Here is a 12,185-nt window from a genome sequence, read left to right on the forward strand (position 1 = left end):
AGATCCAAATCTAGAAAGACTAAATCTGAAACCATGATCTTAACCATCATGCTACAGTGCTTCAGAAACAGGGGAGACTACTTTTACAACCTAGAAGAAACCCAGCCAGGCCATCCAAAGTATAAAAAGCACAAGTCTAAAGGTTAGATGCTGGCTGCTTTCAAAAGGCATGTTTCAGGCTTCTGGTCCTCTAGAAAAGGAGGAGTTAAGACAGGACAGGGCTGGCCTGACCAGGAATCTGCACTCTGATGTGGAATAGGTGGGTGTGAGTGTGGGTGTGGGCCAGTCAGCATGTCACAGCAGAGCCTGACGCCTGAGACCAGGCCAAGAGTCCCAAAGGCACATGGAGGTCTCATGATATATCAACCAGCCTTCATGCTACAGATAACCAGCCCACTTGTCCACTTCAAAAGGAGCACGCATAATTGAAGAGAAAGTCTCAAAGACCCCAAACAGCCAAAAGTTTCCTGGCTTTCGTTAAGGATACTTTTTACGTTGTTAAAATAAAAAAACACAGCTGCAGCTTTCTGGGGTAAAACAATGCTAATATCACATATTAGGAGGTTGAATTGTAAGTTTAACAACATTCATTCAAGAAACATTTATCAAAAGAAAAAAAAATGAAACAATTATCTATATGTGCTGTGCACAAAATCCAATGATGGGGACTTTAGGATGCTCTAAGATGACTGAGGTGACATGGTCCTTAGATGAGGAACCTGTGGTCAGGGCTGGAATGTGGGGGGACCCACAGCCCATGAGTCTCCATGAACTACACCACCAGGGCTCCCAACACTGGCCCTCCTGAACTGAGTCACCTCACTGAAACACGGGTCTAACGTGGCCAGTTTCACAAACATGTATGAAACAGCTAAGATGTGCTGTGTGCACAACCTACAGAGTAAGCATAAAAAGGTCCAAACCCCTTGCAGAAAAAGGTTCAAACCCCTGGCGAGGTCACTCAGACCCAATTTGCTTCCTTGGTCCTTCTTGCTTCTGTCCACAGCACATCCTCAGGCCACCCTAGACTGAAACTTCCCAGGGCATCCCACACTTTCACTCTCCTGGGCCTTTTGTCCTGAGCTTTGTCTCCCCACAAGCTTCCCCTACTTCTTGTTTCTACTCCCCATTAGACTGAGTCCTCCTTGGCAAGGATGTATGAAGGCCCAGCTCCAGCATCATGCCCAGCACACAGCAGGCACTCAATAAATGCTCTCTGAAGCATGAAAGACTACACAGAAATATAGTTGCCTGTGATTATGACCAACTGTGAAGCTCAACAACCATAATCAAAAACAAACATCCATACCCTAATACAAAAATAGAACTTAGCTGCTGCTGCTGCTGCTAAGTCAGTCGTGTCCGACTCTGTGTGACCCCATGGACAGCAGCCCACCAGGCTCCCCCGTCCCTGGGATTCTCCAGGCAAGAACATTGGAGTGAGGTGCCATTGCCTTCTCCAATAGAACTTAGCAGGTGCTCCCAAACCAGCCCAGTTTTTCATTTAAGCATAACTAATTGTTCATGGAGGTCTTCAGTGCCCGAGATAGTCTGTATTTCTTATGATGTTCCAGTTAGGTTGGTGTGGCAGTTACCCTCAGTTTATAGATAATGGAATTTGAGCTCAGAGTGGTCAGTTAACTTACCCGAGAAGAGGGGAGCCATAAGTGGCACAGGGAAGACAATTCAGGTGCCCAGTTCCAGGGCTTCCTCCTCCCATCATGGTTCACTAACCCAGCAGTTCTCAACCAGGGGCGACTTCACCCCCAGGGGACACGGACAATGTCAGGAGACATTGTGGGATGTCACACCGCAGGAGAAAGGGACCATGGCATCCATGCACTGGAGGTCAGGAATGCTGTTAAACTTCCTACAGGGCAAAGGACAGTTCCCCACAGCAAAGAATTCTCTGGCTCATGTGTCAATAAGGACAAAGTAGAGAAACCTGCTCCAGCAGATAATTGAAAACAAAAGCCTCATAAAGTCAGGGGGAAAGCACTCACCTTTCAGGATCACACACGCTGTTATCTTCTACCATTGCTGCTAAAATGTCAACATTTGCTAAAAAAAAAAAAAAAAAATTAAAATGGAATGAATTAGATGAGTGATCATAGAATTAGCATATCAGAAAAACTGGTGGAAAAACACCTAATTGAATTTCTTCAATTCACAGATGAGGCCTTGGGGCCCTGGAGAAGGCAGGGCCTTTCCCAAGGAAAGTCCAGATATGGCTCCATCTGCAGATAATTTTCAACTCACAGGAAGTTAGTGAGAGTGACAGAGGATCTATGCAAGGGAAAGCAGATCTACCACAAAGCTCTGCTTCCTATACATCATCAGCAATATAACACAGAAATTTCTTTCTCCTCTTCTCAAACCAAAGGGAAACTCAATTTAACTCACTCTGCTAAATATGTCATGAAATGCATGACCCGAGACCTATATTCTAATAACTTACATGTGTTCAAATAATTAGCCCTAAATTGTGGATACCCCATGTAATATCAAGTCTATGGGCTTCCCCGATGGCTCAGTGGTAAATAATCCGCCTGCAGCACACACAAGAGACTCCGGTTTGATCCCTGGGTCAGGAAGATCTCCTGGAGGAGGAAATGGCAACCCACTCCAGTACTCTTACCTGGAAAAACCCAAGGATGGAGGAGCTTGTGGGGCTATAGTTCATGGGGTCGCAAAGAGTCTGATCTTTGGACATGCCTGATCAGAGCACAGTAACAGCATCAAGTCTATCCCACACAGCACTGGGGATGAGAAAGGGTTAGTTTTTCAGGTGGGCCATTTGGTTTAGCTCTGCTTAAGGACCATACAAGACCATAAGGACCATAACTCTAGCCAGGTATCTTAAAATTTCAAATGCTGGTCAGGGTCAGATGCATGAGTGCTAAGTCACTTCAGTTGTGTCCGACTCTGTGCAACCCTATGGACTGTAGTCTGCCAGGCTCCTCTGTCTGTGGGGATTATCCAGGCAATAATACTAGGGAGGTGTTGTGCCCTCCTCCAGGGAATCTTCCTGACCCAGGACTGAACCCCAGGTTTCTTATATCTCCTGCATTGGGAGGCAGGTCCTTTATCACTAGGGCTTACATAGGAAGTTCACTGGTTACACACATCAGTTATCTAATATGGACTGAGTTAAATTAGACTTCTAATGTTAATTTTTAAAAAAAAATCCAAATTTGTAGGTGGAACCTAGGCTGTCAACTAAAGCAAACTGAATCTCAGCTTCTTGGGCACCCACCCCGCCACCGTACACAGACACACATGTTACTTCATTTTTTGTAGGGTGTCAAGTCTTAAGAATAAAAGATGGAACTGAATGGTCAAGTTCCTCTTGGGTATCTCCTGGCAAGGCCAGATGTTGTGACTGACTCCTGACCCCTTTCCATTGATTTTTTTAAAAATGTTTATTTATTTTTGGCTATGCTGGGTCTTCGTTGCTCCCTGGGCTTTTTCTCTAGTTGTGGCAAGCAGGGGCCACTGTCTAGTTGCAGTGCACGGGCTTCTCGCCGCAGTGGGTTCTCTTGTGCAGCACAGGCTCCAGGCACATGGGCTCCAGTAGTTGTAGCTCCCAGTCTCTAGTGCACAGGCTTGTAGTTGTGCCACACCGGCTTAGCTGCTCCATGGCATGTGGGATCTTCCCGGATCAGGGATCAAACCCATGTCTCCTGCATTGGCAGGCAGACTCTTTAACACTGAGCCACCAGGGGAACCTCTCCATTGATTTTTAAAGTGCTGTTCTCAATACTAACCACAACAAGTTCTCTAGACATAAAACAATTTTTTAAAAAGTCACTATTTACCATGTGAGCTAACACCAACATTTAATATTCAACAATCTCGAAATTCCAAGAGAAGGAAAATTAACTCCAGTTTCAACACTGCTGCTTTTAAGTCAACAGCTAAAGATGGATCTAGTGTTCTGCAACTTTTTTTCATGACTGCTCCACCCAGAAGCTTTTTTTTTTCGACATTTTTTCCTAATTCATCCTCCCATAAAACTATAATACTGAAGATAAACAATTGTTTATGTATTATATGCATATCTGTGTTTTACATATAAAATAGTAAGGGATTTTTTGCCCCAAAATCCAATATTATCCCCTTCACAACCCTTGCAAATGCATAGAATTTTTGAAGAAATACTAATGGAACACACCATCATTTTCAAAAAGAAATAATTTCTTTGCCTTTCATGACTATCTGTGAAAATGCACAAATACATTTCCAAATATAAGTTTTGATATAAAAAGACTCATCATTACAAAAAAAAGCACTGAAATGGATCAGTAGTGCCTTCTCCCACAGGACAAAAAAAGGCATGTTACCCTCTAAGTCAAATTTAAATATAATTTAATTATTTCCTTTGAACTAATACTAAGAATTCCAAAAAACATTTTCTTTCAGATAAAGTGTTTAGGGAACACACAATAATTTGCCAGCTGACATTTATATTATGCTGCTGCTGCTGCTAAGTTGCTTCAGTCATGTCCGACTCTATGCGACCCCATGAACTGTAGCCCACCAGGCTCCTCCGTCCATGGGATTTTCCAGGCAAGAGTACTGGAGTGGGGTGCCATTGCCTTCTCCGTTATATTATGCTATCTTTTACTAAACTTCAAAACTATTAACAAAAAGGGGGGGAAATAACAACCAAAGAAAGAAATGGAAACAAAGATAACACTAATAGCATTCACTTATAAAGATGAGCTTTTCAAAAAGTTTATATAGTTACCTGAGAAAATTAATCACCTGCAAAATGATGACCTCTGTTAGAAACATCAAATTATAAAATGCTCCCAGGAAGATAATTAAAATATATTAAAAGCATTACTTTTTTTTAGGCTTGTGTTGTATCTCATATATTCATGTATCCCTGTACTTCACCCTTATTTCTTAGAAACAATAGTAAACAACCCCTTTGTTTGCTGTGAGCAATGATTTAAGAGTAGGCTCAAGTTTTTATGCAAATAACATGCATACTCATGTAGGACCAACACATGCACACACGCACGCATGTAGACCCTTGTCTCTAGGCTTTCACCCAGTCTATACCAGGGAGTAAATCTCAGTGAACTATCCCTTGGGAACCTTTTTGGTTTCCTGTGATGAGAAAACCCTAACGTAACACCACCATTAGCACATAAACACATGCTTTAATTTGGTTATAAAATTACTATAAAAGAGCAAAACCCAATTAAGTTCTATTAAATATACATCTCTTTGTGATTACTCATAACTCCAATAAGCTCCAAGAGACAGTTTTCCCTACACTTTTTTAAAAAAAATTTATTTATTTGGCTGCACCAGGATCTTTGTTGCATCTTGTGGGAATCTTTCTTTATGTTGCACAGGCTCAGTAGTTGTGGCAGAGGGGCTTGGTTGCTCCGCAGCATGAAGGATCTTAGCTCCCTGATCAGGGATCGAACCTGTATCCTCCCCATTGCAAGGCTAATTCTTGACCACTGGACCACCAGGGAAGTCCCCTCCCCTAAACTTGTCAACATTCTGTCCAACTATACTTCCTTTCATGGGTGTCCAAAGGATGGGAGGAGTCAGTTACAGGGCAAGCAAAACCTGTCAAGAACAGGGAAAATTTTCTAGTGAGCAGTCATTTCCAAATACTGCTTCCTCTCTTCTTTCCTGAACTTCTGCCTGATAATATGCATAGAGTAGTCAAAATCAGCCCTGTTTTCTCTCCCACCATTATTCTCTTTAAAGTTTTCCCTTACATTCAAGGCAAGATCCTGGTATGTGCCAGCCACTGTCAAAAAGCTTTGTAGACCTTCCGTGTCGGATTCACTCTAATAGCAGGCAGAATTATCATCCCCATTTTACAGATAGACACTGAGGCCTAAAGACTGTACTGACTGTCCAGAATCCCACAGCTAGAAACAGACCTAGATACAAAAACCTGGTCTATCTGACTCTAGGGTGGGTGCATTTCACCCCAACCAACTCCTCCCTACTCCTTCTGAGTCTCCACCCAAATGATGATGGTTTAACAGTTCACAGGATGTTTGCATAATTATTATGGCAAGTTTCAGGGATCTACTCAGTAATGATGGTAGTTTATGAAGAAACCCTTTTAGCCATCACACAAATTGAGTGCCAAGATGAGAATTTCACCAAGGGACCCCTCTCTTCTGCCCAATGTAAATAACCATAATCCGGGGTGCTTGGACAGTAATCACAATACTGACAGGTGCTGCTATTTTCAGACAGTGTCTGGCCCTGGCAGAGAAGCCCAGCTGGAGAGTTGCAGGTACTTTCCAAACTTCCGCAGTGATCACCCAAATGCTCTTCAGTCCTGCTCTATTTAGAAAGGATTACAGACTAGTGGGAAAATAATCAGTGTGCAGTTTAGCCAATAAATTCATCCTACAAGAGATATTTGTCTAAACGAAATGTGATTTGCAACATCCAAGACATGATAGGTTTAAACCATAAATAAGAATGTCACCATAAGTACTGGTGAAGTATTACCCCCTTAGCCAAATTAAAAATGCAAAGCAGAAGATGAGTCATATATCAGGACTGAAAGTGTTTTAAAATATGTAAAATAGGCAAAGAAAACCTAAATAAACATGAGAAAAGGGTAATGGTTTGTACTCAATTTTATTCACTTTTTTCTTCAATGTTTAAAGAAAAATTATGTTATAGTGTGCTATTTTTTAAAAATATAAAGTTAATTAACCTCAACATGGAGATCTAAATGGATATTAAGTTCAGAGTCTGTTAATGACCAAAAAAAGAAAAATACATTCTGTTCTACAGAGAATTTAAGTCTCCAAGGCAAACTAATAAAACTAGGTTATAAACTGTTAAGAGCTCCAGGTACCTATTTAATCCTCCAGCTGTGGTTTTGGCACGGGCTGGAAGCTAGAGAGGTCACTGTGTGTGAGGACCCAGTGAAATCAGATGTCTCCTGGTGGCCAAGGAGAACCAAGGCCACCTAAGGATGAGGTCACAGGAGAAATCAGAGGTGACAGACGAAGGCCCTTACAGGGAGAAGAGTGAAGAATAAGAAAGACAGAAGGCAAAGAACTGGGGAGCGGAGGAGAAAGAATGAAATCAGTGCTTTGATTACTCCACTGGTAATCAAGGAAGCAGAAACTAAAAAGCTACTTTCCAAAAGGAAAAGGACATAATTAAAAAAGAAAAGAGGAGTCCTAGAGTCTGTGAGTGTGGGAGTGAGGAAATTATATAGTCTGTTTCCTTCAGGGGCCCACAGGTTTCACCTCGGCTGTAATAGGAGAAAAGAGCGCACTGCTGGCACCATCCTGCCACAGGCCAGCTTGATGACCCTTAGGTGACTTTCTTACCCTCTGGGCCCCTGTTTCCTCATCTGCAAAATGGGGTGGTAACACGGCTGACTTCATAAGGTAGTTTGGATAATTTAATGCACTAATATTTAGAGTTCTATAAAATGCCCCAGCTGTATATGTTATCTCTTTGAAAGGAGGAAGTTTATCGTTCATCTTTCCTGACACCAGGAAGAAGCAGTGACAGTACACAGGTATGGACTCTGATGTCAGAGGCTAGAGTTCAAATCTCAACTCTGCTACTTGCAGCAGGGTGACACTGGCAAGTCAGTTATGTGCTGTAGACCTCGGTTTCTCAACAATAAATTGGAAATGATATATCTGAATCATAGGGCTCCCAGAAAACCCTTAGAACAGGCCTGGCAGTTAGCAAGCATTCAGTGCCAAATATGAAGTTATACAAGAGAACTTTAGCCCCCAGCAAAGTGTTCACAGCTGACACTTCACACCACTCACCTCTCAGTAACCCCTCATGCAGCACTCACTCACTCAGCAGCTGCTTCAGCTCTCAGAAGCCCAGGTCCCACAGGTCTCCAAGCTTCCAAAAGCCATGAAGGCAGTTTCTTTCTCTTTTTTTTTCCCCCCAACTTTTTATTTTGTATTGGAGTGAGTGATAATCACTCAGTCTTGTCCGACTCTGCGACCTCATGGAATGTAGCGCACCAGGCTCCTCTGTACATGGAATGCTCCAGGCAAGAATACTGGAATGGGTTGTCATTTCCTTCTCCAGGGGATCTTTCTGACCCAGGGATAGAACCCAGGTGTCCTGCATCGCAGGCGGATTCTTTACCATCTGAGCCACCGGGGAAGCTGTATTGGAGAATAGCTCTTTAACCAAGTCGTGATGGTTTCACGCAGACAGGAAAGGGACTCAACCATACATATACATGTACATGAAGGCAGTTTCGACTGTGCAAGACCCAGGAGAAATGAAGGGCCATCCACACCTTACTCGGTGCACTTCTGTAATGGCTGGAGCTTTTACGCCAAGAACAAATTTCTGTACTTCTTATGCAAATTAAAATCCACTTCTTTATGCAAAAGAAATATGCACCACTGAGTCCTCAAGAATAGCATCACCAACTACTGCTCCCTGAAGGAAAAGTGAAAAAAAGTGAAAGTGAAAGTCGCTCAGTCATGTCCAACTCTGCGACCCCATGCACTATACAGTTCATGGAATCCTCTAGACTAGAATACTGGAGTAGGTAGCCTTTCCCTTCTCCAGGGGATCTTCCCAACCCAGGGATCAAACCCAGGTCTCCTGCATTGCAGGCGGATTCTTTACCAGCTGAGCCACAAGATCTGTTTTATCTGTTTTATAAAACAGATATTGAATCCAATTGATCACTGTCTTTTTTGTTATTTTAAACATCATCCTATTAAGTTAGATCATCTGGTTTTCAATCCTGGAGAAACTGAAAGCGACAAACTAGAAGAGAGGCAAGGCAATGCTGAATAGATGCAAGAGGCCCATGCAGGGCGGCACTACTCCCTAACCACGTGACCAACCACTTGGAGTCTTCCTTTCTTCATCTGTAAAGTGGGTATAATAATATCAACTCCAGAAGAATACTGTGAGGATTAAATGATATTATGCACATGAAGCACCTAGATCAATGCCAATATGTAAAGTCCACTCTAAAGAAAAAGGAAAAGTATGCTGAACCATATGAAGTTGCTGCTTCTCTAGGTCAGAAGCACTGACTGCAGTCTGGGCCAGGCAGGTGCTGTGGTTAATAGTGAGGCTATGGGGACACAGGATCCCAGGGAGGGGCTTGGAACAGAAGGCAGGTATTTACTGAGCAGCATGGAGGGATTTCAACTTTCAGACAAAGGGCTCAGCTGCGTCAGTGCATGCAGCTTGAGACAGTGTTTACCAGGGCCCAGAGAGCGCCCAAGGAAAACATTTTGTTTTATATTCTCATGAGAATTCAAAGCATAGGGCTATTGGATATGTTGGCTGAAAAAACTGTGACCTAAAAGTTATGCACAACCTAAAAGTTGAAAGTTATGTTTTATTCAGTAGACAAATCTGAGGACTTAAGCTCAGGAGGCAAGACTCTCAGATAACTCTGAGAGACTGCTATGGAAAGACAAAGGAGGGAGCCAAGATATACAAGAATTTTTGCAATAAAGATCAGGTAGTCAGAACGTCACTGTTACTGTTAATAAAAGAAAACCAGACATCCCAAGTCAAGGAATTCAGCGCTTTTCCATGTATGGGAAGATGTAAGAGTCTGGGCTCACTGAAATCATTCCTTTGATGTGCACCTCAGCTATCTGGGGCCAGCATCCAGTGTTTTCACAGCCTGAGTTTCCTCAGGACTCATAGTCGGGGAGAGGCTGTAGTCTGATGGCTGCTGGATGGCAGGCATTCTCTCCCTCTTGGGTTCCCTCAGGGTTCACCACTGTGGCGTGTAATGGACGGCTTGATGGCTATGACTTTCTTTGTTTACTGATATGAGAGGTGGCATTTTTCGTTCACAGGTATGTGGGCAGGAGTGCCACACGCCTCAAAAGTCACTTGGGGTGTGGTATCTTGTGGAGACAATCACCAGTGTTTCAGAAAAATGACCCTGATTTATCTAATCAGGGTTAAACTAATTTAAGAAGACAGGGGTTTAGGATACATTTCAGAACGGAAAAAAACGCTTAAAGTCATTAAAGCTTAGTGGTAATGGTTTAGTCACTAAGTCGTGTCCAACTTTGTGACCCTCTGGACTGAGCCCAACAGGCTCCTCTGTCCATGGGATGTCCCAGGCAAGAATACTGGAGTGGCTTGCCATTTCCTTCTCCAGCGGATCTTCCCCACCCAGGGACTGAACCTGGGTCTCCTGTATCACAGGCGGATTCTTTACTAACTGAGCCACCAGAAAAGCCTAGACCTTTTAAAAGCTTTAACACTTAAGAACATATCATAGAATAGGTGAACTCATAGAGGCAGAAAGCAGAGGAAGGGTTGCCAGAGGCTGGAGGGGAAGAGGGTGGAGAATGGGGAGTGACTGCTCAGTGCATACAGAGTTTGGGATGACGACAAGATTCTGGAACTAGATACTGGTGATCTTTGTACACTATTGTGAACATGTGTGTGTGAGTGTGTGTGTGCTCAGTCGTGTCCGACTCTTTGCGGCCCTGTGGACTGTAGCCTGCCAGGCTCCTCTGTCCATGGGATGTCCCAGGCAAGAATACTGGAGTAGGTTACCATTTCCTTCTCCATTGTAAATGTACTTAATGCCAATGAATTGTACATTTTAAAATGGGTGTAACAACAAATTCTATGTTTAGTGTATTTTACCACAGTATTTTTAAAAGCAGAAAAAAAGGAATAGATAATATTTGAGTGCTTATTATACCAAGCAGCTTCTGTGTAATATGTCACAATAATACCATGAGGTAAATATTATTTTAGAGGAAGAAACTGAGGCTCATGAGGTACTATGACTTTCCTCCAAATCAAGGCGATGCCAGGATTAAAAGGTAAGCCTCCAGGGCTGACTTGGCAACACTCAGACCCACTGACTCTTAGAAAACTCACTTCTGTGAAACTCTCCTGATAAGATAATGCTGGAAGCTGGGCTATTTGTGAGCTTAGGTGGAAGGTGCTACCAATAACTTCAGAAACATTGACAGGAGAATCCATACAAACTCTCTGAAGCAGGTTTTTAATAAAATATGTGAATAATGAATTGTTCTGGGCACTAAAACAGCCATACCTTCGTTTTTCATGATGTATTGGACAATCTGCCCAACGGTGTCACTGTTTTCATTTACACTGTCGTTCAACTCTGAAAGAGAAAGGGGAGGGGAGGACAGGTTACAATTGCTCACCCGCATCAGGTCAGAGACACAGTCTCAGAGCCTAAGACTTCTCTGAACAGTCTCCAGAAAGCTCAGCTGATGACCCATGGTGCTAAGAGCTCTGCTTTCTTTTAACCTACCTTTCTCTTAGCACACTCTTAGCACACGTGACTGAAAACACACAGCGACTTTCTCAGCAGAACAGGTGCAAACTGCCCATCAATATCTTCTCAAGTCCAGACACATGCTTAATTTCCAAGATGTCTTTATCAGTCCTTACAACTATTACTCCTCTCTCATCATTTTGTTAAACTCAAAGGGGAAATGGAAAGAATAAAGATAACTAAAATAAAAACTTCTTGGATTTTATTTTCATTGTAGATATACCATATACAGAGTATTAATTTATTTCTTAAATTGGGTAATTATTCATCTCTCTCTTCACAAGACTTTGAAATATACTTCCAAATGATCTAAATGTTGGCCATGGTTAATTACCTACAAACTCAGTTTACTTTGAGAGACTCTGTACATGGGATAGTCTTTAGGAAAAAAAAAAGTCAAACCTTCAGTCTAAAACTGATTCCTTATCATTCGCTTCCATAACACAAGAAAGAAAAAGGAGGGTTGACCTAGAAATCATGGTGTGGTATATTACCCATGTAATCTGGAAAAGTGTCTTCTCCACCCAAGCCACTCCCTCCCCATGAACACGCACGTCCAGTTAGACAGTGCACATGCTGACCACTAAGCCAACCTACACAGCGTCTGCAGAGGATGAGAGAGAAAGGTCCCGCTTTCTGTTGACAAACATTCAGCCTCGGTTTGCTCATAAACTCACACATGACTCATCGTGCAACTGTGCTCACTCCCTGCCTCAAAGGTCAGTGGGGGTGGGAAAAACCAACAGGCCAGCAAGCTGGCAAGGAATGAAGAAGCTCCCCAACTCTGCCCGTGATCCCACTTGAAGGGTGACCTACCCCAAATGTCACATTTCTGCAAAAACTGCCCTTTGAGGTCTGAAAAGGATAAGCAGAGTTACCAACT

The 12,185-nt window shown here is 42.8% G+C and overlaps 1 protein-coding gene across 4 annotated transcripts in view; it reads right to left on the reverse strand.

The window, feature by feature from the left end:
• RELL1 (RELT like 1) overlaps positions 1–12,185 on the reverse strand; it is a 96,146-nt gene that overhangs the window by 40,705 nt on the left and 43,256 nt on the right. For all 4 annotated transcript variants that reach the window (XR_009736960.1, XR_009736959.1, XM_061419888.1 and 1 more), the window contains exons 3-4: positions 11,054–11,125; positions 2,004–2,061 (exon numbers count right to left, since the gene is read on the reverse strand). Coding sequence is in view for 2 of the 4 variants with exons in the window: in XM_061419888.1 (XP_061275872.1) it covers positions 2,004–2,061; positions 11,054–11,125 (130 nt within the window). In the remaining 2 variants the exon portion in view is untranslated. The remainder of the gene's footprint in view (positions 1–2,003; positions 2,062–11,053; positions 11,126–12,185) is intronic.

This window comes from Bos javanicus, chromosome 6 (assembly GCF_032452875.1).
Source record: "Bos javanicus breed banteng chromosome 6, ARS-OSU_banteng_1.0, whole genome shotgun sequence".
NCBI classification, from domain to species: domain Eukaryota; kingdom Metazoa; phylum Chordata; class Mammalia; order Artiodactyla; family Bovidae; genus Bos; species Bos javanicus.